The 25,844-nt window shown below is 53.3% G+C and overlaps 1 protein-coding gene across 2 annotated transcripts in view; it reads left to right on the top strand.

Annotated features, from left to right (window-relative positions):
• The first annotated feature begins 10,861 nt into the window (after nt 1-10,861).
• The window catches only part of RTN4RL1 (reticulon 4 receptor like 1), a 67,238-nt gene continuing 52,255 nt past the window's right edge, over nt 10,862-25,844 (top strand). For both annotated transcript variants that reach the window (XM_073316115.1, XM_073316114.1), the window contains exon 1: nt 10,862-11,324. In XM_073316115.1, the coding sequence (XP_073172216.1) occupies nt 11,312-11,324 (13 nt within the window). In that variant the 5' untranslated portion in view covers nt 10,862-11,311. The remainder of the gene's footprint in view (nt 11,325-25,844) is intronic.

The raw sequence follows: 25,844 nt of genomic DNA, 5'->3' as shown, positions 1-25,844 counted from the left end.
GCCAATAGAGCCACGTGTGAGCCGCCAGATCCGAGACAGGAGCAGACGCCGACCGAGCAATCGAGCACAGGCGGCGGCGGTGTGGGAGCGGGGCCTCTGGAACTCCCTGCCCCGGGCTTTTCCCACTCGACCCCACCGTGGGGCAGGCTTTGCTCCTCCTGCGCCACAACAGTGTGTGGGGCTTGAACAGCGCTGAGCGCCCTGCCTAACATCCCCCGCTCCTGCTCCTGTCCCTGGGGTGCCCCCTGCATAACACCCCCCTGCTCCTGCCCCCAGGGTGCCCCCTGCATAACACCCTCCTGCTCCTGCCCCCTGGAGTCCCTGCATAACACCCCCTATATAACACCCCCCCTTACTGTAATTTTCCCGGGATGACAGGGGCAGGTTTGTCCTGCAGTTTGCAGGGGTCATAGCAATAACATGCGACAGCCCATGTGAGCAGCATCAGGTTCAGCAACGTGGGTGGTGGGCAAAGTAATCACAGAACCGTGTCTGGGCAGAGCCCCCCATGCAGGCACTGAGCCAGGAGCCCCAAGGCCAGACTTACTGGCATAAACTGGACCAGGGTGCAGCTGCCCTCCTTTTCAGTGGGAACCCAGCCTAGCCTCGCCAGACCTCGGCCCAGGGCCGGATTAATCTTTTGTGGGCCCTGGCACCTGGACTGTGGCCACGCTTCACCCCGAGACCCTGCCCCTGCTTAGCCTCTTCCCCCCGAGACCCCACCACTGCTCACATGGAGGGAACAGAGAGGAGCAAGGCATAGGGAAGCGGGGAGGCAGGGGCCTGGAGGGGGATGGGAGGGAGCTCAAGGAGGGCTGGGAAGCTGAAAGCTGCAGGGGGGCCATGGGGCAGAGAGCAGCTTGTGGGGTGGGTCTCCATGGCTGGGGGCAGCAGTTTCACCCACACAGCCCAAGTTGGGGAGCCCAGTGGGAGGAGGTGGAGTGGGGAAGAAGCCCCTGTCACTGTCCCTCTAACCCCTCTTTTCTCCCCAGGCTGCCAGGCCTACCCCCTTCTTGTGATGGGCACCATGCTGTCCCAGCAGCAAGCCAGCGTGGCTAAGCCCACTGCACCTGTCCCCCAGCCCCTGTGCATGTGTCTGCAGCCAGGGGGACCCCTGCATCTGGGATCTGGATTCCTGCTCCCTGGAGATTATCAACTGGAGGAATAAAAAGGGGATCATGCAGTACCAGTAAGTGTGGGAGGGAGTGTTAAACCGACAATGGGTTGGAAGAGAAGCCAGGATATAATTCCCCCTCCCTCCTTACTACAGGTACCCCTTGGTCCGTATCTGATCACTGGTGCAATCCCCTTCCTCACCCCCAGACCGTCCTGCCAAAGGAAGAGCAAAGACAGTCGATGCTGAGTCTTTTATTACACCGTTGGCATGACATATACCTTTGGCTTCTCTAGAGGATTTTTAACTTTCTCTTTATCCAACAGATAGTCCCAACAATCGCAATAAACCAAACTGTATTATTAAAATAAGACAAATGGGTGAATCAACACACTCCACGCTTCCTTGAAGTTGGTGGGACTGAAAAACAAACTTTCCCACCAGTGTGAGAAAGATGTATCCCTTTGCACCCTTTTGAAAAGCTTTTCTGTCTTTTTAGTGGAGTGATGCATGGTGAGCACCTCGTTTTTACCTTGTGGCTCCACCTTTTAAGGTGCTGTCTTAAACTTCAGTGTGCTATTAACTGGTTTGACACAGATGTATTTACCCCCAAAGTGATTGGATTCCCATGTTTATATAACATGTAGGCAACATGAAGAGCTTGCACAGAAATAATTTGAAACACAAAGTCAATGTTACACCCCTGTATAGAGTATACATGACACAACCAAATTGACACAAGGATTATGACTGACCATATAAAAGGAATTAACCAGAAACGGGTACACCAGATTCGAAGAGATCTGCCGGGGTTATTTACCTAAACAATGGCTGAGCTCTTATGGCTACGGCTGGAGACTAGTGACACTTGCCTTGGTCCAAATTGAAATAGCTCTGTGGACCCTCAGTAAAACTTGTGGTACATGTATAGCCAATACCCGAGTCCCAGTTGCAGGACTGTAGGTTGACCCAACTATATCCTGCATCATCTCGGTGCACCCATTTGGTATGTCCATGGGGATGAGAACAGAGTTGTTGACATTTAGGCCTATTGGGACTAAGGGGTACACCCACCTTTCACTGGCAGTGAGTATAGTTTGTATGTGGTGGTTATGTGGGTTTCCAGGTCATGAGAAATGGACACTTCCACCCTGCCTGGTGGATCGCTTCAAAAGAGCTAACGTTTCTTAGCAGTAGTTGCTCAGCTCTGAAGGGATGGTTCCATTGAATCCATCCTTGAGAATGCTCCTAGACATAGTTAGCAGCCAGGACTGGGCTTGAGCACAAGTTAAAGCCCATGAGCGGTTGCCCTGCAACACCCCTACAGCATCTATAATTAGTTTATGATACTCCTCTTGCCAACCAAACCATTTTGGTTGGGTCTTAACAATTTAATAGTCCAGATTGTCCAAGAGGGTTAATGAGGAGGTCACTGGCTGACTCAGCGTGGCCCTGTCAGGCCCCATACTACATATTTTTCCAGCCAGGATGCATCAATTGAATTTAAAATACCCACTTTGCCACTGCATCCCTTTCACCCCTATTTGGCTTGGGCAAGATGCTTTTTACCCAAGCTTCCCATCCCGAGATCAGTGTTTGAACATAGGGTGCACACATAGGTTCAATGCTGCTTGCTGCCACTTGCAAAGGCATAGTGATCTTTAGAGAATAGACTGGCTCAATGAGCATTAGCCTTTGGAATTCCCCTTTACTATCACAGGACCTACATTGCTTATACAAGGGTCCGGTACCACGGCCACTCGTTTGAGCTCTCTGGCTCCATATGTACCAGTTACAACCCACCTGCCTGTGTCCTGTACACTGACACTCGTATCTCTGGTACCGCAACAGTTGCACATTGTACATCTACTACATTACAGAAACGAATTACTAAATGAGTCAAACATGCCCTTGCTGTTACTGTAACAATGCAGACTTATACTATACACACATTAGAGGAAGTATGTGTCTTTATATTTAAAGCCTTTACCACAAATTGCACTTGCATGGTTATCTTTACCTTAAACACTCCCATCTTTAAAACAAGGGAATGTTTGAATTGATGCTGACACATCTAGATTCACCTCGCACTCTTAACACCTCTGAACAATTGCCCAAGTGGTCATCATTAAACTCCCACTTGCAAGCCTTTTCCCATTTGTGAACAAAGCGTGTCTGGTCAGCGTTTTTGTCAGCTATTACCATATAGGTGCTATTGGCCTCTGCCAACACCCCCTGTGAGACATTTCCTACATCCTCCTTCCCTACAAGGGAGCAGTAGAGACCTTTTTTGTAGGCATAGATGGTGATGTGGCCTCATGACATAATGTGGTGACTCGAAATCCATGCCCTCCCATAACCTATTGCCAGTAACATCTACATCTTTCCCTGTGTTACAAAAGTAGTGCTCTCCCTCTTTTATGTGTAGCAGAGCACATTTAGCAATCCATGTATACAAATAAAATAAAATATCCGTTGCATGATTGATGTGCTGGTCCTGAAAGGAAACAAACAAATATAAAGATTACTGTACATTCTGGTTGCTCAAGTTCCAGCTCCTTTCCAATTTTTGGGCTCAGAGGAATGTAACCACTTAAGGGTTTTCCTCCTCTTTCCTTTCCGCTCGACTTGGTATACGGTTGGGCTAGCTTTGTTGGTTATGGCTACTGGGGCTACCCATTTGTGGATGAGGACATGCCCTTTGTCTGAGCAGTACCTACACAGGACTTGGTCCCCAACATCCCACTCTTGGATTTTTAGAGTCTCCCTCAACCTCTTGTCCATGAATTTAGCATTGCTTTTTAAGTGTAGCACTACTTGCTTTTGGATCGTGCCGATGTTCTGTAGCAGCGTACTGATAAATTGATCCATTAATACTCAAGGTTGGTAATCATCAGGGGGAGCTCCCCTGCAACCACCATTGCTCAGGTATGCACATGACTCTTCCTGTAAGCACCTCATGTGTGGTACAGCCGTGGTTCTCAGACTTTTGTGCTGGTGACCCCTTTCACACAGCAAGCCTCTGAGTGTGACCCCCCCTTATAAATTAAAAACACTTTTTTTGTATTTAACACCATTATAAATGCTGGAGACAAGAGGGGCTTGGGGTGGAGGCTGACAGCTCGCGACCCCCCATGTAATAACCGTGACCCCCTGAGGAGTCACAACCCCCAGTTTGAGAACCCCTGGGGTAAAGCCATGAGCTGCCACTGTAGACCTCACTGCCATGAGGATTATGGGCAGCTTCTTGTACCGGTCTTAGCCGGAGGCAGTCACATTATTATACAGGGCAGTCTTCAGAGTTCGGTTCTTTCTCTCCACCAGGCCGGAGCTCTGGGGGTGGCCTGTGATGTGAAATCGTTGCCTGATTTGGCAAAGACACCTCATTACTTCTCCCATGAAGTGGGGGCTGTCACGGAGTCCCCGGGCGATGCTCTGGAACTGCTCCCCATGAAGCCAGTCAGGACTCTGCGGAAGTCTCCTTTCTGTGAGCAGACTGTCTTCAGGACACACAGCTCACACGGCTTCCACCTTCCTGGGTCTGATCCCGGAGCATTCAGCCCCTCCGTGCGCTTCCCACAGCCAGTCCATCCAGACGGGGTCCTGGGGAAGCCAGAGGGTCCTGCACCCCAACTTCGCAGTCAAACGTGACTCTCAGCCAGCCAGTAAAACAGAGGTTTATTAGACGACAGGAACATGGTCTAAACCAGAGCTTGTAGATGCAGAGAACCGGACCCCTCAGCTGGGTCCATTTTGGGGGGCAGTGAGCCAGACAACCAAGTCTGCACTTCACTCCATGTCTCCAGCCAGCCCCAAACTGAAACTCCCTCCAGCCCCTCCTCCTCTGGGCTTTGTGCCTTTCCCGGGCCAGGAGGTCACCTGAGTCCTTTGTTCTCCAACCCTTTAGCTCTCACCTTGGGGGGGGGGGGGGCAGGCCATCAGTTGCCAGGAGACAGGGTGTCGGCCATTCTCTGTGTCCAGACCCCTGGTGGTCAGTCCCCAAATGAGCTAAGCTGCTCCCTTTTACACCAGTGCACCTGGAGTAGGCCCAGTAGAGTCTAGGGGGCATGGTTTCCTCAGCCCACAGTGTAGGGTTAACCCTTCCCGACCAGTGTGGGGTGAGTGCGACCCGTCACACTCCCCACATGTGCCCCCTGCCCATTGCACCCCTGGCCACCTCCCCTCTCCATGCACCTCACCTCTACACATGCTGAAAGAGAAGTAGAAGGAGCTAGAGGCCTCAGGGACAGGACTGACACCCAGTACCCCTCAGAAAGCTAAAAAAGGTGAAATGGCTTCAAAGCAGGAAGGAGAGAGAAGAAAAATCAGATGGGTTCTTGCCAAGAAGATACGTCTGGGTGGGGAGCAGGGGCCCTGGGTGAGGCTGACACGGGGCAGCGTCCGGGTGGGGAGCAGGGGGCCCGGGTGAGGCTGACACGGGGCAGCGTCCGGGTGGGGAGCAGGGGGCCCGGGTGAGGCTGACATGGGGCAGCGTCCGGGTGGGGAGCAGGGGGCCCAGGTGAGGCTGACACGGGGCAGTGTAAAGGTGGGGAGCAGGGGGCCCGAGTGATGCTGACATGGGGCAGTGTCCGGGTGGGGAGCAGGGGGACCCGGGGACGCTGACACGGGGCATTTTCGCAGAGAGGTGTGGTATGAAGTCAAGGTTGTGCAGCATTTCACATGTGCCAGATGATCACCTCAATGAAGCTTTCAGAGTAACAGCCGTGTTAGTCTGTATTCGCAAAAAGAAAAGGAGGACTTGTGGCACCTTAGAGACAAACCAATTTATTTGTATGCATCCGATGAAGTGAGCTGTAGCTCACGAAAGCTCATGCTCAAATAAATTGGTTAGTCTCTAAGGTGCCACAAGTACTCCTTTTCTTTCAATGAAGCTGTTCACAATGGGTCATAGGAGTCAGTTTCCAAAGACTTCTGAAGCCGCAGGTTACTCTGGCTTCCCTAGTGTAGCGCACCCAAGCCTTTGCGACTAGCATTTCCTGGGACTCCAGAAACTTGGTAGCCAACGTGGCCAATGCTTTCTTGGAGGTGTAGTCATGCAGGTGGTTTTATAACGGTGCTTTCTCCCCACTCTCTGAGGGGACGTGTGTCCATAAGGCCAAAGGAACCATTAACAGGGATGGCAATGACAACACCTTCAGAGGGTCTGGTTCTTAAGGCCCTGCTCAGAGATTTGCCACCAGTGATCACTCCAGTCTGGTTTAGCTGTTTGACAGAGGAACGATCCTGCTGTACGCTTGGCACCATGCGTTGACAGAGCGGGTTCTGCGTCACAGGTGTAGTAATTCCCAGCAGTCCCGCTCCTGAATGCTCTATCCCGGAGTGGGCCTCCCATCTCCACAAAAAACAATGGCTTTTCCAGTGGCTCCCTCACAGTGAATGGATTCCCCTCTGCCAATCCCCTCTCCAAGGCTGGGCCATATGGCAGGTTACCTGAAAGGGACCACTGAGGTCCCCCCCCCATGAGCTGCCAGTTCCCTAGCACCCAAAAATGGGGTGTAATGGGTGACCAAATACTGCCTACAGGGGACCCCTCCCTTACATGGGGCTGCAGCTTTCCGTCACCACACAAGTCTCTCTTCATACCTGCCCTTGAGTCCTGATCCCAAAGCATGTGCCAGGACCTACTTGTTCTCAGGGCTCTTTATGTTTTCAAAACAAGTTATGTAAGCTGTGTAGACAAGGCTGCCTGTTCCTTTAGCTTCTCTCCACAGCACTAAACGTCCTCATGGCCTGTCCTCAGTCCCAGCCCCGTCTGAAGGGAAAGCAGCTCCTCCATGACTGCCCTGGCTTGAGCAGAGAAATGCTGGGCAGACTGTCATTGTGTGGCATGTTATGCCAGTTGGACAGACTAACTTCCTGCAACCACCAGAACCCAAAGTAATGTGTCTCATATCCTCCTGCTAATTAGAGCCCTAGAGAACAGTGGTCCTGTGAAAACAATTCATATGGTCCTAAACACTTAACCCTTTCCCTCAAACACCAGATGGAAGTCTGACATCCCCCAAGCAATGTGCCATACCCCCCTCAGCTGTGCTCCATAGAGCTCTGCTGGAACAAGCTGTCTGGGAATGTTCTGATCTCTAAATCCCTGGATCAAGCGCTCTGGGGCAATGGACCAAAAACCCCATCAAGAAGAATTTTAGGGCTAGCTCCGGCCATTGCTGCGGCTGCAGCACCCCCACGCCCTGCTCTCTCATCCCCTCCCTTTCCTCCCCGGGCCCCCGCCCCCTAGGAGGCTGCTGCTTTGATGCAGTGCACTGACAGGTGCTCAACTAGCTCTGTCTGTCAGGCTCAGGGTGAGCTAGCAGAGGATGGGTCACCCTGCTCAGCAGGAGCCCTCCCTGTCTGATAAAACCAGGCGGGTGTCAGGATCCCTCAGGCATGGGACCCTGATCCACAGATTGGCTGGATTCAGTTAATCCATCTATGTCTGTGACATCAGCATCCAACTGTAACCTCACCAATGGGACTGTGCTCCAGGGAGAGGCAAGGGCAGGAGGAAGGGGCTCCCTGGAGACCCACCTCACCACAATCCTGGGATGCAAGGTCAGGGAGTGAATCAGGCAGGAGGCAGAGTTTGGCAGGAAAAGAGAAAGTGATTTACATACAGAGCTCCTGGGCCAGCAGTGATGGGGCAGGAGAGAAAGAAAACACAGGCCCATTGGGCAGGAGATTTGGGGATTGATCAGGATTTGTTGAAGCGCATCAGGGCCTCTGTCACATGCACCATCTGGCTAGTGCTCAGGCTCTGCTCCCAAGCCCCTGACTGCTATTTCTAAGGCCCCCCTCACATTAGTCTTGGAGCACCAGGGACAGGAATTACAGTTCTCATAAAGGGGCCCCAGTGGGCTCTGCATTTTGCCTCTCCTAGGTCCGGAGGCTTCTCTCTCCTGCAAATCATCATCAGTCAGGGGTGCCTTACCCTACACGCTGGGCCCGGCTTCCTCTCCCCGCCTGGTAACTGCACAGGTGAAGGGCCGTCTCTCTGGCTCTCAGCCTGCGCACCTGGGGCTTCACTGCCCCAGAGGAGCACAGCTGGCCCAGGGGGTCTCCTTGCTGAGGCCGGATCGCTGCAGGCCTGGCGCCTCTTGCTGGCGTCACACACTGACACACTCGCTGCTGCATTTGGACTTCTCAGACATTTGATTACAAACTAATTAAATTAGACCTTCTCTCCCCTACACGGGTTGAGTGACAGCTGCACCACACACTCCCTTCCCTCTGCACTCCGTCTTACTCAGCGCTTGAGTAATCAGTGCCTGGACAGACTTCGTCCAACAGTGGGCTCATCTCACACCCCCCTTTCACACCATCCCACCAATGCGCCCAGTCCCCTCATGCTCCCAGGGCTGCGGAGGGGTTTGTACATTCCAGGCGAGTACAGTCACTGGGCTGCTCGGGCTTTGGAAGCATTCCCAATGTGTGTGGAAAGAACAGTAACCACCCTCGTGATGTTCACATCGCAGGCTCAGAGAAATGTGGGGCTGGAAGGGACCTCGAGAAATCATCTAGCGCAGCCTCTGCGCTGAGGCAGAACCAAGTAGCCCTCGATCATCCCTGATCGGTGTTTGTCCAACCTGTTCTGAAAGCCCACAATGATGAGAATTCCTCAGCCTCCCTCGATAGCCTGCTCCAGAGCTCAGCTCCAGAGTGACAAGTGCTTCCTCATATCGAACCTAAATCTCCCTAGCTGCACATTAAGCCCATGACTTCCTGTCCGGCCTTCCCTGGCCATGGAGAACAACTGAGCACAGTGCTCTTTGAAACAGCCCTGCACATCTCTGAAGACTGTTTTCAGGCTCTGGAGCCTTTTCTCAAAACTAAACATGCTCAGTGGTCTCACCCTTTCCTCACAGGTCAGGTTTTCTACACGCTGGGTCATTTTTGTTGCTCTTGTTTGGACTCTTTCCAGTTTGTCCACATCAAGGCCGTGTAGAAGGCAAATCAACCCAACTAGTCCGCCAAAGCCTCTCTTAGCTTTTGGGTTGACAGAGAGTTTATGAAGCTCCCAAACTCTACTCTGCTGGCCTCGGCTCCCCACCATTCTCCACAGCAGACCCTTGGTGGAGAGAATAATTCATGACTTACAGCCTCCAACCTGAGGCCCAAATCTATCTTTCATTCTTTGGTGTCTGTGTGCTCAGAAGTCTCCGTCTGGGAGGCCCCTGACAGCATCCCATTGGGGGGCAGGGGGATTCCCGGCTGGGAACAAAGAGAGGCTCTGCGATGCTCCCCACTCTCTTGGCTTCAGACTGAACTTGCTCCAATACTCAAGTGCAAAAATGCCTCTGTGAGAACTGGCTGACGTGCAGCCTCCCAATGGTGGACTGAGGCTGGCGGGAATGTGCCCTGTGCTCTCACTGGTCACAGCCCAGACTGCTGACTCTGGATGGCTCTCACATCTGATTAGAAAGTAGTGTGGAGAAAAGGAGAGGGGGAGACAGAGCAGTGGGGAAGGGGCCAAAGAGAGGGAAAGAGAACAAGGGATGAGAGAAAGCAATCGCAAAGGAGAGGGGGAAGGGTGGCACAGAGAGATCTACCCAAGTGACACTCCCATGAGCCTTTCCCTGCAGACATGCAGACTGGAGCCTGGCTCCCAGCTGGATTCAGGGACCAGCAGTGACAGGGATGCAGGGAGGGCGCAGGGAGGGCGCAGGGGGGGCGCAGGGAGGGCGCAGGGGCGGCCAGGCGGATTCCTGGCTTAGCACTTAGCTGCTGTATGCCCGCAGGTGCTGCAGGCTCCGGGGGGGCAGGCCTCCCTGCAGCCACGGGAAGGAAATGCCAGGTACTGGGGGTGCCTGGGGGGCGCTCAGGGTGTTTCGCTCCCTCCGCAGCTCTGGTTTTCCTGAAGGGCGCAGATCACCTGCCCAGGGGCTTCCCTTCTCTGCCCCCCGTCCGTCTCTGCTGCCGGCAGCCCCGCGGCCGCCCCAGCCCCAAGTCCCGCACTTTGGCTGTTTGAAACGGGCCTGGCTCGTGCCTAGGAGCAGCCCCCGCGGCCTGAGGGGAGCGGCCCGCCCGCCCCGGGCTCCCCCCAGCACCCTGGCCAGCACCTGGGGCCCGCCCGAGCATCCCGCGTGCCGAGGGAGTTGGTTCCTTGCGTTGTCATAGCAATGGGGAGAGGGTCTTGCCTGGCACGTTGTCATAGTTACAGCAGCTGCCTGTCCGCGCGAGGCGCGCCCCCGGCCAGCCCCCTGCCCATCCTGTCCGCTGGGCTCGCTGGGGCCAAGGGCCCGAGCCGGCCCCTGCCCCGGCGCTCAGCGCGGGGACTCGTGTCTCGTCGCCGGGCAGACGGAGCCTGCCCAGCCCGGGCCCGGGCGTCCCCAGGGGCGAGGCGCAGCTGGCGCCCGAAGCCCCCGTAGGGAGGCGGAGGCAGAGCCCAGGGCACCTAGAGCACCGAGCCTCGGGCAAGTGCGGGCAGGGCCACCCCCGGGGCCGGGGCAGGGGCCGGGGCCGGGGCAGGAGCCGGTGGCCCCCGGGGCAGAGCCAGGAGCGGGGGGCGAGCCCCCGGTCAGGATCCGAGGCAGGGGCAGGGGCCGAGCCCGCCTGTCCAGAGCCCCGGGGCCGGGGCCGGGGGGCCGGGGCGCCGGGGCCGGGGGGCCGGGGCGCCAGGGGACCGGGGCGCCGGGGCCGGGGGGCCGGGGGGCCGGGGGGCCGGGGCCGGGGCCGGGGCGGGCGGATGCGGCCGCTGGGCAGCGAAGCACTTTCACAAACGTTAGATGGGAGGCGGGAGCGACGGGAGCGGAGCGCAGGGGAGGGGAGCGGCCGGGCTCGCCCAGCCCAGCCCAGCCCGCAGCCGCCGCCGCCGCAGGAGGAGCGGGGAGAGGGATCCGGCGCGCCGAGAGCCCCTTATAGGCGCAGCCCGAGGGGGTGGGGGGCGGCAGCGGCGCCCAGCCCAGAGGGGGGCGGCTCCCCCCCTAAAAGCCGCCGAGGGGAGCGAGCGCCAGGCACAGGGGAGGGAGGGAGGCAGCCAGCACCGCGCCGCCGCCTTGCGCGCTCCGCAGCCCGGACTCCGGCTCCGCTGCCCGCTCGCGATGCCCCTGCAGGGGCAGCTGCCCCGGGATCCGGCTCCGCGCTCTCGGATTAGCAGCCGCCGCCGCCCGCAAGCCGGCCCCGGGCTCTGATCGGCGCCGCGCCGGGAGGTTTCGCAGCGTCCTTCCCAGCGGCACCGGCTCCAAGATGCTCCGCAAAGGTGAGTCCGGGCTCGGGGCCCTGGGCAGGGGCAGCGCGCTCCGGAGGGGTCGGGGCCGCCCGCGGGGCCCTCAACTTCGGCACTTGGCTCCGTGTCGCCAAACTTAGGAGCCGCGGCGGGAGCAGGCGGGACGCGCCAGTGCTCCGGTCCGCTGTCCAGGGTGCTGTGCCGGCCACGGCGCTCGGGGTCCAGCGGCGCCAGCGCCGGGGGACGGAGCCCCAGCCAGCGGCGCTCCGCCGGCGCCGAGAGACGCCGGGGCTGGGGGGCCTGGGGGCGCATCGCCCCGGCCTCAAACTTTAATGCAAGGAAGAGTTGGGGGGAGCTCGCGGGACCGAGCGGGGGGCTGGGAACTCGCGGGCTTTGTCTCGTCCCCTTTGTTCCTCGCTGTCTCTGCCCCCCAGCTCCTCTCCTGCCCCGGCCCCGCTCCCCGCTCGGCCCTGCCCGAAGCTGGATGTTCTCATCCAAGCCCCCTGGGAGGCCGAGAGCGGAATCGATATTTCACAGCCCCAGACGCGGGGATTATAGGATTTGCCAGGGTAGCTCATTAATTTTCCAAAGGCTGGAGAGTTGGGTCCTTTCTCGTTAACCCCTGCGGCGCCGGGAGCCGGGCTGCGCTCCCCACCTGCCGGGCTCTTCCCCAAGATGCTCCTTCCCCATGGGGAGCTGCTGGGCTCCAGCGAGCCGCTGGTGATGTAATTCCCCGGGCGCTGGGCGAGGCGCTCGGCGCCTGGGCACGGCGCTGCTGGAGCTCCTGCTCTGCAGGAGGGGAAGGGGCGCTCCTCTCAGCACGCCCTGGGTCCCTCGGGCAGGCGGTGCCGCCAGGGCCTGGGGGAGCAGGGGAGAGGGCTCTGCTAGAGGCCGGCCTGGGCGCCGCGGGGCTGGCGGGTTGCTTGGCAGAGCTGTGCGGATCCTTGGCGCAGGCTGGTTTTTAATTCCTGATGACTGGCCCAGGAGGAGGGCAATAAAAGCAGGGGAAGAGAGGGCCAAGGGGGGGGCTCTGTTGTAAGAAGGGGGCTTCAGGGACTGGCAGTGAGATAGGGGAACCTTCGAGCTAACGCTAAAGTTTGGCGATATTCAAGGGAAAAGTCTCAGCCGCCCTCACATGTCCCAAGAGTCCCTGCACAGCTGCACCCCTCTGTGCCTGTGTAATCCTGCAATTGTCACAACTCTGGGCAGGTGACATCACAACCATTTCCATGGCAACAAACTAGGACATCATAGGCCAAGATTTTTGACATCACTACCAAGGAAGAAGCCAAAGTCTGGGTCCTCTCCCTCCTCACACATGCACCAATGCCAGCCACTGGCTATGCAGAAAGCAATGGCTGGGCAGGCTGTGTGGCTTGGTAGAGTCCTGGGGCAGGCCAAGACTTGGTAGCCCAGAGGCCAGGAGCAGGTCAAAGTCAGCACCGAGCCCTGAGGCCCTGAACCCCCAGGTCACGGGTGGTCACTGAGGCATCGTGGGGACTTGGGGAGGTTTCCAGTGGCCGTGGCTCCACTCCCTTCTATTGGTCCCCTCTTCTGGAAGTTCTCAGCTGCAGCTGGCCCATGCTGCAGCTGGCCCTTCCACTAGGCACTAGGCACTCTCGCCTACCCTGTCCGATGCAGGGTGCGTGTGGAACAGGCCAGGGAAGTGGCACCAGGAGGCCTGGCACTTCCTCCCCAGGCTCGCACTGAGGGATGGTCTGTGCCTTGCTGTGCTGAATTCAGTTCAGGTGCCCAGGATCTGATTTATAGGCTTGATGTGAGCCCCGGCATCAGGAGTAAAGGACACTAGGCCTGTCTCTCAGTGCATAGCTGGTGGCACCAATCCTAAAGCTTTCCCAGGGTGAGGACTTCCTGGAATGCTGCACAGGAGAGAACTCGGGATCCCACTTGGAGAGCCTGGAGCACGGGAAGGAGTTTCTCTGCTGGGGAGTAAAGACAGCTGCAGGGCCTTGGGTTCTGAGTCTTAGTTCCTCTGACCTCCAGTGGACTTTGTGCAGCTTATTAGTCAAAACAAGTTTGTTGTTGCCCCTGGGGCTAGGTGTTCAGTGTGCTGTGTCCTCTGGCGAGCACCATCCCTACAAATGGACCCTGACAGAAAACAAAACTTGCTCAGAATCCCAAGCGTGCCAGAGCTGCTGACAATGCTGAGAGCAGAGAGAAGTAGCGGCTGCCTTGGTTTCCAGCCCCTCCATCACCCAGGCACTCCTGGGGATAGCAAAAGCACTGCCCTGGTCTGAAAAAAGAAGAGGAAATGAGATGCAGAGACTAGGTGGAGCTGCTCCCCGCAAACAGGAAGGAAGGTCTGGTAAAAGGGTTTCATTTCACCAGGACTAGCCTGTTAAGGTCAAGATCTACAGCTCTCATTTTCAGAGCTAGAAAAACAAAATGCAAATCAACAGCCTCTGGGCTAAAACAGAACCTATTCTTAAAGTTTTTGTCTTGTTAAGCAAGGAAATAGAGTGCCAAATAGGCTTTGTTAAGTGGCAGTCTAATTAATAATTTAAAATCTTGTAGCTGTCTTTCATTAGAATTTATCTGTACATCAACCACAAAATCAGTCAAACACACTCATTTATAAGTTAATGCCATCTCTGAATAATTCAACACGCAGCTAGATTAAGGCCTGCATTCCTACAAGATGCATTCCATTTTCAGGGCTTCTGTAGCCAGAGGGTCCCTGTATGGCAGCTTGAATAGGCCCAATTCCTTGGCAAGTCTGCAGTGCTGTGGTACATTCAGGCGGGTACATGGCTACAGTCCCCAAGTGCTTCCCCGGGGAGGCCACGTAATTCTGCTGGGAAGGGAATGAAAACAAACAGAACCCACGAGACATGCCGGGCGTGTGCGCGCAGTGCACAGGAGGGGCCACAGCAAGAGTGAGTGAGGAGGCAGACTCCCAGGTTCTCCCTCCCTGTAGGGAATGGCTGAGGGAAGCAAGGAACTTTCTGTGGAGCACTAGGGCCATGCTGATTTCCCTAGAGCTTCAATGCAGCTGTGAGCTGGTCATGCTCCATGTCAGAGGAACGTGGCAATTTGGAGCTTAGAGAAATTCCTACTGGTGTGGGCTTTGGCCTCCTCTGGGCTCCCCATACCCACTCCATGGGATGTCTCAGCAGGCTGTAGACAGGGGCAGAGAGGTTTCTGGAGGCCATTCCAGGGGCCCAGAGACGTGCTTGGGCAGTTTCCCTTGTGAGTGAAGAGGATTAAACTTTGGCTTTTTGTTTTGCCTCCATCATGTCAGAGCTGGTTTGTCACTGCTGGGGTCCCATGGGGATGCCCGGGTGGAAATCTCTGGGAGGGACTTTATTCCAGCCCATGTCAATGCCCCCCAGTCTAGCTCTACTGTGCAGAGTGTCCTATTACAAACTGTACCTCCCGGATGCCTTGCTGAGAACAGCCTGGGGCAGATGGGGGGGATGAAGGTTTCCAGATGAGATGCAGCAGAAGAGACACAGGAGGTACCAGGAGCAGGAAGAGCAGAGAGAAGGTTCTCCCCGACTGGCCAGACTGTGGGCAGGGACACTGAGGAGGCCAATGCTAGGGGAGAGGCGGGTGAGGGGATGGGCTGACACAAGCCTATGGAGGGTTTTAAACACTCAAAGGGAGGTTTTCAGCGAGCTCTTACAGTGAGCAGGAGCCAGTGGAGAGGTCTGAGGAAGGGATGCTGTGTCATATGACTGCACATACATGAGTAGATGGAACAGTATGTATAGTGGGGGTGCTGAGAGCCATTGAACCAAACTGTAAACCCCGTGTATGATTAAACCACTTCAAGCTGTGGGGGGAGGGGGCAGCACCCCCTGCACCCTTAGCTCCAGCACCCTGGTGGGTGACAGCATTCTGCACAGACCAGAGCTTGCAGAGCTGGGATGTGGGGAGGCTACAGAGCAGGGAGTTACAATTGTCATGGCAAGAGGAGAGCTAATCTCTCTGACATCTGCACTGTTCTCTTCATCATGGTGTCCCAATGCCTGCGAGCTTTAGGGAGTAGGGACATTGACAGCTTTATCAGTCTGTAAAGGGCTAGGCACTGCAGGACTCAATCATAGTAACAAAGTAATGAAGGCCTGGATGAGCATGTCAGGAGAAGTGGAGCAAAAGCCATGCTGTACCCATGCGTTCTTCCATACATGGCAATAGTCAGATGGGCAGATGTGTCAGATTGGGGAGGAGAAGGTGAGTTCAAGGTCAAGGAGGATGCCAAGATCATGGACAACAGAATCCAGGGGTTGAAGTTGTCCATGTGGCTCATTCAGTCCACTGACATCTCTTTTTAGCGCCTCTCCTGCTTAGCTGAAAGCTTCCTGCGCCAGATGAGCAGCAAAATGACATTAAGTTAATTTCATGTTGTTGCTCAGCTGGTACATGGAAGGGAGCCAAGGAGACAAGCAGGATGGAGTTGCTGGGGTAGGGAAGGAGATAAAGGGGCCAATCTGAACTTCTGCCCATTTCCCTTTGCAGAAGGCTCTTTTTGTTAATAACTTGAAGAGAGAAACTGACTAGAATCAATCCTTGTTCATTCTGCATCAGAGGGCCTGGCTGCAAAGGGGAAGGGACCAGACATTTTAGTCAGTTTCTCTTTACACCCAGCTTCAGGTGTAAAGAGACTGATGCTGAAGGAAAAGGGGTAATCCTGGGTAGTTTTCCTCAAGGAGGGGAGAGAGATGGAGCTGAGCTCAAGGGCTATTTTCTTGCCTGGGACCTTATTTAATAACAACATTTTCATCAGAGTAGAACATATCTGTATCTCGGTAGATCACCTATTTTGCAGCAAGACCCATTTGCTAGATTATGCAGAGTGTGTACCCACGGCCATCTCACCTGCACTCAGCCCACTCAGCCATTACTGCAAGCCTATTTCAAACATTCCAAACTTCTGAGTGGGATCAAAGAGCTACATTAAAAAATACATCAAAATAGAACCCACCCCATGCCAGAGAACTGCTTCTCTCTTTTAGATGTATGCTTTACTCTTTGCTTCCAAGTGATTTTCAATACACCTTTCCCTAGCATGCTGGTCTTGGAGAATCAACTCCTATTATCCATGGAGTAGGTACAGCATGGATAGTTGAGGAGCAACCCTCCCTCATGGCCCTGTCAGGTGTACGAGGGAGTATAGTCTCTGTCCGATCCACTCAATCTCTAGCTCTTCTGCATAGATGTGGATAGGTGGATGCACAACTAGTTGAAAGACCATACTCAAAGAGTAGTTACAATGGTTTGCAGTCAAACTGGGAGGTCGTATCTGGTGGGGTCCTATAGGGGTCAGTCCTGGGTTTGGTACTATTCAATATTTTCATTCATGACTTGGAAAATGGAGTGGAGAGCGTTCTCATAACATTTGAGGATGACACCAAGCTGGGAGGGGTTAGGAGCACTTTGGAGGACTGGATTAGAATTCAAAATGACCTTGACAAATTAGAGAATTAGTCTGAAATCAACAAGATGAAATTCAATAAAGACAAGTGCAAAGTACTCCACTTAGGAAGGAAAAATAAAATGCACAATTACAAAATTGGGAATAACTAGCTAGGTGGTAATATGCTGGAAAGAATCGGGGGGGAGGTAAAGTGGATCACAAATTGAACATGAGCTGCAAACAAGGCTAATATAATTTTCGGCCGTATTAACAGGAGTATCGTATGTAAGACATGGGAGGTAATTGTTCCGCTCTACTTGGCACTGGTGAGGCTTCAGTTGGAGTCCTGTGTCCGATTTTGGGTGCCAAACTTTAGAAAAGATGTGGACAAATTGGAGCGAATCCAGAGGAGAGCAACACAAATGATCAAGGTTTACAAAACCCCTGACCTATGAAGAAAGGTTAAAAAACCTGGGCATGTTTAGTCTTGAGACAAGAAGATGGAGGGTGGACCTGATACTAATCTTCACATAAGCTAAGTGTTGTTATAAAGAGGATAATGATTAATTGTTCTCCATGTCCACTGAAGGTAGGACAAGAAGTAATGGTCTTAATCTGCAGCAAGGGAGTTTTAGGTTAGATATGAGGAAAAACTTCCTGACTTGAAGGATAGTGAGATACTGGAATTGGTTACCAAAGGAAGTGTGGAATCACCATCCCTGGAAGTTTTTAAGAATAAGGTTGGACAGACTCCTGTCAGGGAGGGTCTGCGTTTATTTGATCCTGTCTCAGAGCAGGGGTCTGGACTTGATGACCTTTTGAGATCCCTTCCTACATTGCTATGTGTCACGGAGTGTGGGGGAGTCCGGGGCCTGCACCCCTCTTCCTGGGATTCACTGAGACTCTCAGCCAGCCAGTAAAACAGAAGGGTTATTGGACAACAGGAACATCGTCTAAAACAGAGCTTGTGGGTACACCCAGGACCCCTCAGTCAAGGCCCTCTGGGGGAGCAGGGAGCTTAGACCCCAGCCCTGCGGTTCCCTGTGTTCCACCACCCAGCATCCAACTGAAAACTAACCCCCCCCAGCAGGCTCTCTCCTGCAGCCTCTGTCCACATTTCCGGGCAGAGGTGTTATCTCCCCCTCCCCCTCCTGGCTCAGGTTACAGGCTCTCAGGTCTCCCATCCCCAGTGAAACTCCCCTGCCACATTCCCAGGTCAACGCTCCCCCCTCCCTGCTGCGTCACACTATGATTCTGTGAAGTGTGCCAGTTTTGAGGTGGACATTTGTCCACTAGGAACTGCATTGGGACTTCCTCTTACACAAACCACTGAACAGCCTTTGAAGATAACAGCTTTTGACAGCTAAGAACTTGAGCCACATTTGAAGCAGAGAGTTGGAATTGAAAAGCTGGAGTTAAAAAGCTGGAGCTGTAACCCATTATCAATCCCCTGAGCCATCCTGTGTGCAGACTTGATTGTTAGATATGCTCCTTCATTGCCTAACCAGCTATAGGTGCCCACCCAAGACACTCAGCTGAAATATGGGAAGAAACCATCAGCCTAGACTACATGTTTAGTGTCCCAAGGTTACAAGACTTATCCCTGTGTAAACAGCCTGCTCCTGAATATCACAGTGAAAAAGAATTCTTTAAAAGAAGGGAATGAAATAAAAAACTGAACAAAGGAACAAGCAGTGTAGTCTGTAGGAATGAGCGCTTTGCTGGGAGCCAGGATACCTGAATTCTCATTCTGCCTTTGCCACCCCTTGCTCTGTGACCTTGGGCAAATCGCTTAATGCCTGTCTCTTAGTCTGTAAAATGAGGATAATCATTCTGACCTACCTACCCAGGATTCTGAGTGAGTTTCTACACAGTGTTTATAACATGGTAACTGGTTCGTGTCTTGCCCTATGGAAGCACTGATTGTTTCGACCAGTTCTGATTTCTACCAATGTAAACAGGCAACATGGTCGGAGCACATTGTCTGAGGCACATGATCTGAACACCATTGGTCTGAGCACTGCACTGAGCCGGCAACTCCTAAATTCTAGTTCCAGCTCTGACACTGATTTAATGGGGGGGCCTTGGGTAAGTCACTGAACCTTCCATTTGCCGCCTCTGTGAAATAGGGATAGTAACAATTACTTTACCTGACACACAAAGGAGCTGAGAATTTGTCAGTGTTTGTGAAGAGCTGTACAAGTGTTTAATATTATTAAACATATAAATCAACTAGGGTTGTCAACTCGAAATTTAGAAACTATATACGATTATCAACTAGAGATTTTTTCTTTCCAGATGTGTGATCGATCAGTGGGTGGCACTGGGGCAGTGATGGACCTGTGATAGAGTGCACAGTTCATTATTATATTGTATTTATTTGTATTGAGGATTGGGGCCCTGGTGCGCTAGGTGCTTTAGAAATACAAATACAAACAGTCCCTGCTCTAAAGAGGTTACAGTCTAATTTAAGACAAGATGCAACAAGTGGGTGTAACAGCGTGGGAGGGAGGAGGAGGGAAACAGTTATAGGAATAGCTGCACAAGCAAACTGTGCAGCCTGGTGATTTTATTGTCTAATCACGCTGAGTCCATGGAGAAGCGAAACTGAAACCACCCAAGCTAGAGTTTGTTTAGAAAAACAGCTGCTGAGTAGGGATTTTGGCATAGTGTGTGTGAGCATGCATGTGCTTTGGTGCCCGTGGGAAAGGTCTGCGTAGAGTGGTATACTAGTGTAACACACCCACTGCGAGCATAGTTGTTGCAATGTACTGAGCTTGTGCAGAAGGGGGTGTATACACAGCTGGAGCACTGGCCAAGGGATTTCATAGGCATGTACAACAGGCAGACTCACACGTCACAGTAAGTGCAAACCCGGTGGTATTGGTGAGCCCACAACACCAAGGGTAAGCTCAGAGAGCAGGTTAGCACCACCTCTTGAAACAGCTCCGTTTGTCCCATACATGACTCGGAAAGAGAGCCTCTGAGTAGCCATGACCTCACAGTGCATGCTGGAAAGGTGCCTAAATGTGCATTTTCATGCTGGATTGTACCTCCAAAGAAACCGCCCTGGCCAGATTCCCAGTTAAGGACGTCTTCATGGAAACTCACCATCCTGTGCATGATGCTCCTAGGGTCAGATGGACACTCTCAGGAATATACTTTTCACTGATCACAAGTGACCAGGAAGCTGAGGTTCCATTGCTGATCCAGGCCAGGAGCCTGGTCCTGGGTATGCATAGCTCTGCCAAGCAGCTGGGTTTTGTTCTGTTCATGGGATGGCTTGCCCATGTGGATGGCAGGGTGAGGCCAGTCCAGCAGAATGCTGATCTGGGCAGTCCTCAGTGCTGGTGCGGAATGCTTAGGGACCGGTGTGACGTGAGTAGCAGATGCAGGGCAGCAGTGGCAGGGAGATATTAGAAGAGAATCTTCTTTGTGCAGAGTAGGATTGAAAAGTTATTAAACAGAAAATGCTCCATTTGGTGCAGAAAGCCTCTTTTTTGCTCCCTGTATTTTTAAGCACCTACAGCTGTTTTCTGTTTGTGCATCTGCATCATGGGCTCTGGAAACAGTCTATTTGGCTTAGCTGATGTTTCTGAGCTTGCCTTGGCTTCACAAGCGGCTTCACAAGCAGCTTCTCATGACTCTTGCCAACGAAGCCAGGAGGGCTGTTCTCCTGCCACCAGATTCCCAGCACTGACAGGGGGGTAAGCGTGGGGCTGCATCACTGGTCCATCAATGGGGAGCTCAATGTTGGTGAGCAGGCTTGGCTGCTGGGCAGTAGAGAGGCTTGTTGGTTTTGATATTGAGAAGACAAACTCCTGAGGCCTATTTGGTTCCTGCCATAGGACTGCAGGGGGCGTTTGCTCAGGTCATCAACTAGGAGACCCTGTCTACTCCTTCTGGGTGCTAGAGTGGAGGTTTATCGGTGCAGAGGCACTGATGGTGTCCATATAAGTGTGTGTGGTGCAGGCATTGTCCCAGCCAGCAACGGCTGTCTGACGGAAGGAGACATCCTAGGAGAGGTGCTAGGAAGAACAGCACCTCTCCAGCACCGCTTTGTATTTAGAGAGCACTGATACCAACTGAGTCCTGCATGCTCATCAGGTACAATGTCCAGCAGCTGCAGGCGAGTTCGTCCCCTTAAACCAGACCCTGGTTTTAAGCCTCTGGTTAGAGGTTCTCAAACCTTCAAGTACCATGGACCACTTGCCCCCATTCGCGATGCCATAACATCCCCGTGGCAACTACAGCAGTTGTGCATGGGAAGTTAATATTCGGCAAGTATTTAAAGAGTTTTAGCTTCTGTTAATGTCAAGTGGCATTTGGAAACAAGAAGGAGAAGCCAGAGCCATGTGATCTGCCTCCTTTCTGTGAGTACACAACACGTGTAGAATAGGCTGCAGTTTGAGAACTTCGGTACTGTTAGACACCCGAGCAGGCCAGGACTGTATTCGTGACAGAAATAGCAAGTCGTTTTGGAGTTTTGGTTTTGCTGGTCTTATTTTTATAGAATCCAGTTCACTTCATCGACCCAGTGGAAGGTGAAAGCCTCTGGCAGTGTTGTGGACCTTGTAGTAATTCCTCACTTATTTGGGAGTGAGCACTGAGATACCAGGGTGATAAGTGTAGCCAGAAAGCCCAGATAAATCTACCTGTAGGTCCCAAGGCAAAATGGGAACTTGCATACTGGGGTTATCAGGTGGCAATCACGCCGAGGGAGAAGCACCCCGGCTACACTGGAGCAGGCTTGGACTCCCCTTCACTCAGGGGAGCAGGTTCCCTTGTTGTTGAACTTAGCAAAGGAGAGACACGTGATTTCACGGACACACAGGTTTGTGTCTTTGTTTTATAATTATTGAGTGAATTGGTTTCAGAGTAACAGCCGTGTTAGTCTGTATTCGCAAAAAGAAAAGGAGTACTTGTGGCACCTTAGAGACTAACCAATAGACAAACTAATAAATTTGTTAGTCTCTAAGGTGCCACAAGTACTCCTTTTCTTTTTGAGTGAATTGGGATACTCACGGAAGTGAGAGGCTTCAGGCAGATGCTGAGCAACCCCATGCACAGCTCTCTTAATGCCTCCATCCTGACCTGCAGCTTCTCTGGCTCCCTAGCACTGCTCAGTCAGCGCTCCCCAGTTCTGTACTGCAGCACCCCCGGTTGTAACTGGCCATCCCAGTCTGAGCAGCGGCTCTTGCTGAGCTGTGCAGTCATTCTGTGATTAATACAACCATGCCGTAGGCTGGCATGTGTGGGGTCTGTGGAGCAGCACTCGGTGGTGGTGGTGGGATCCTAGCTGTCTTTGTCACAGTGGTGAAGCATGCGCAATGGAAACAAGAGACAGTCCTGCCCTGCTAGACTATTTCAGTTCTGCATGTGCCAGTCTTCAGGCAGAGCTCCCTGCCCACCTGCCAGGACTCCCTTGTATTCTCCTGCCTGTCTGGGTTCCTGAAAAGGCATAGAAGCCTGTTAATGAGACTCTTTCTTTACTGAGCATCTCTTTGGTGTAAATTTAACTGATCAGATTTGCTGACAACAGCAAAGTGGAGGAGGTAGCCAACACACAAGTGGCAAAACCCGACTGCAAAAGGACCCAGAGAGACTTGAGCGGAAAGGCTGTGAGTAATGAGGGGAGACTTGGACCTGCAGCCAGGGAGTGGAAATAAACAGCCCAGACCCAGAACAGGGGCACGTAGCCAACCAGCTGCACTCAGCACAGCGAGGCTGTTTATTTTGATCTGTCCTAACATGACTTTATGTAACCAAGCATTAGATATGCCACAGGGAAGCTACAGAAATGGGAAGTCTCTGTCTTAAGAACTGGCCCGCACCAGGAGAACATTAACAGCCGCTGCACTAGGGAATAGGCTGAGTCCATAAACTGGCCTCTTATAGGAGGTTTTTAGATGTAAGCCCAGGTCTCTGGAGGACAGAGGTCTGAGCTTTAGCCTCTTGTCACTCCCCCTTCACCATCTGCATGCATACTGGGTCCCTTTTTCACTTCTCCACAAGAGGAAGCTCTCCTTGGTGGCTCCAAGGGTGCCACTGATGAGTGTGGAGGCCTCCCATCCGCTCTGCCACAGCCAAGGAGCATTTGCCATTGGCAACAATCGCCTTGGCAGGTTTTAGCCCTTACCTCATCAAACCAGAAAATGGTTTCTGGTCGAGCTCTGCACCAGGGGCTAGGAATTCCCTGTGTCTTTTGCCATAGCAGCTCCCTGGAGGCAGTGAAAGAGGGGACCTGTGAGATCAGTAGGGTAATTAATAGAACAAACCATCACCCTGGAAATGTGAGAGCTTCTTGTAGCAGGACACAATTCAGCAGCAAGGTCTGGAGATTTGTTTACTTGTGGTCAGATCCTACTCAGTGTCCCTGGTGTAAATCCAGAGTAAATCCAGGGACTTCACAGAGCATATCCCTGTCAGTCCTGTATGAGCAGCCTGGGTGCAGTACAAGTTAGCACACCTGGAGTCTAACCTGGGCATTTCGGTCTTTGTCCTTTTGTGACGGACTAAATCAGTTCTTTTCCCAGAACAGGTCCTTCCCTCTCTGTTTGGCTGAGGGTGGCAGAAGCTGGTTTTGCAACTCCTGCTGGATTCAGGATGGGACTTCCAGCTGTCCATTCTTTCACCCTGGGGACGGACGAGGATGTAGATTTTCCCTACCACTGTCTAGAACAGGATCTGGAGGGATCAGTAATTCTCTGGGTATCAGAGTTACAGCCGTGTTAGTCTGTATTCGTAAAAAGAAAAGGAGTACTTGTGGCACCTTAGAGACTAACCAATTTATTTGAGCATGAGCTTTCGTGAGCTACAGCTCACTTCATCGGATGCATCACGATGAAGTGAGCTGTAGCTCACGAAAGCTCACGCTCAAATAAATTGGTTAGTCTCTAAGGTGCCACAAGTACTCCTTTTCTCTCTGGGTATCAGAGTTCTACACTTCTTCCATCATGGTCCCTCTTTCTGCAAGAATTTGCTGGGTGTTTCTGCTAACAAGCCCATAATATTATAATTTCAATGGGATTTAAAATACAAAATAGTTCTCACACAAATGACTCTGCAGTGTCTCTGCCAGGGCCTAAGATCTGCTGCTTTCTCTTTTTTTTAATAATTGAGGGTAATAAATATGTATTTCTTTCTCCTTTTTTTCCGCCTTCCGCAGCTTGTCAGCTCTCTGCGTCTCTCCTCTGATCAGACCGCACCTTTGCTGAGCAAAAAAAAAATCCTTTAAGCAAAAAGGATTAAAGCCTTGAAAGTAGGTCTGCCTGAGACTCCTCTGCTCACCCCCTCTTGCATCCAGTGATCCTCTTCCAGGGCAAGGGAGGGGCCCACACAAAGTGTCAGAAACCCCACTGCAGAGTAGGAAGAAGTGGAGAGAAATGGGAGGACAGACAGAGGCAGAGAGAGATGCAGAGAGGGGAGGGGAGACAGAGAAGGAGAGATGGAGGGAGAGGAGAGATCTGGGCCCAGTTCTCCCCCAGCCAAGTTTTGCAGCAGTGCTGCTGCTCGGACTTCACTCCTGACGGGGCCTAGCCCCTGAAGCAGGGAAAAGCACACCCTGGGTAGGGGGGATTATGGAGCGGGGCCTCCTCTCTCTTCCATGCACTGCCACCCTGCCAACTGGTTGAGACGCATTGAATCGGCACTGAAAAAGGGCAGGGACTGCCCATAGGGATCGGCTGCTTGTGTTGGAAGAACTGTTAGTAGGTGGAGGCAGGAGAGCAGGCTATTATACTAGTTAATCAAACACCTGTGCTGGGAAACCGCGTCAATATTGTGTTAATACAACCTGCGCACTAGAAATGTCCTGCAGAGGCATGGAGGGTGCTCTCCGTGGGTGAGTGGAGCTTTCATTGTTGATGAGTAGGGCTATTCAATAAAGTCCATGGCATTGTGACCTGGCCCATGTAGTTGCAGGGGCACTCAGGTTTGGGCCGGCCACCCCTCCATCTCCACCGCTGCTGTGACCATGTGTGCCAGGCCTGGAGCAGGGAGCTGGGCCCCCCCCCCCCCCCCCGTGGCAGGACCCCCCTGCGGGGTAAGCGAAGGGTGGGCTTGCTCTTCTTTCCGTGATTTATCATTTCATTCACGCACCTCTGCCATAAAACGTACTAAAAATGTCTGTGCCAGATTCGTAGCCTTACTGCTGTACAGTGGGCTGGGGGTCACGACTGGCCCCCAGCCCCATCTGGCCTTGGAAATGATGCGGGAACTGTGAATTGGTCCAGGTTCCACAAGCTGGAAGCTTAAAGCTGCTGCATTCTGGTGAACCTTCGCCCCATCCTACCGCAGCTGTAGAGAGAGGGATCCCCGCTGTGTGCGCCGCAGGCTGCGTACCCTCAGAGCTGCTCGTCCCCGGAGGAAACTTTCTTGGGGAAAAACATTCTGTGTAGAGACAGAGCTGTTAGGGCTGCACATATTGCTGGACTTTCTGTTCCCTTGTTCTTTACTCCTATGGACATCGGCATGAAAACAGGATCTCAAGAGTCTCATATGCTCTTGCTGCTCATTCCCCACCTGCAGCCAGGTATGTCTGGACAGCTCTCTGCTGTCAGGTGTTTTCTGACAGACCTGAGCTGCTTGTTGCGACAGACACCCTTGAAGCTGTCTGATAAGGAAGAGCTCTGTGATAGCCACATGGGGGGCAGCCCCAGCTAGCGCGGGAGCCTCTGCCTCTTCCTAGGGGAGTGCGGCTGCTCAACCGAGAGCGGTAGCAGCAACAGAGCCAGGGTATTAGAGCGAGAGGAGCCAGTGTGAAGGAGGATGCTATTTATAGCTTCTTTCAGCTTTTGTTCCTTTTCCAGTGGAGCATCTCTTTAAATAGAAACTGAGTTGGCTGCACCAGTCTCCCCTGTGCCCAGCTGTCCACTGGGGCATTGCCCATCCTTTCCCCTGGAGAGACACAGGGGCCACAGCAAGCCCCTCATGATCCTGTGCATGTGGCCCTTCCCATGGGTCTGGGAGCCCTGAGCTGGGGTGGCCACCTCCCTCCCTGCATGATTTGTTCCAGGGCCCAATGTCCTTGTGGGTGGGGGCACTGTCTGAACCAAACAGGGATGGATGGAGGCACCTGATTGCCCCATCTAATGACATTGGATACAGCCCAGTTCAGTCCCTGCCTGTAAACTCTGCTCCTCTGACATCCCTCCCTGCGCTTGTCCCAGGGG

The sequence above is a fragment of the Lepidochelys kempii genome, chromosome 17 (genome assembly GCF_965140265.1).
Source record: "Lepidochelys kempii isolate rLepKem1 chromosome 17, rLepKem1.hap2, whole genome shotgun sequence".
Classification (NCBI taxonomy): Eukaryota; Metazoa; Chordata; order Testudines; family Cheloniidae; genus Lepidochelys; species Lepidochelys kempii.
The sequence above is the reverse complement of the archived record's forward strand: the minus strand, read 5'-3'. Positions and strand labels throughout refer to the sequence as shown.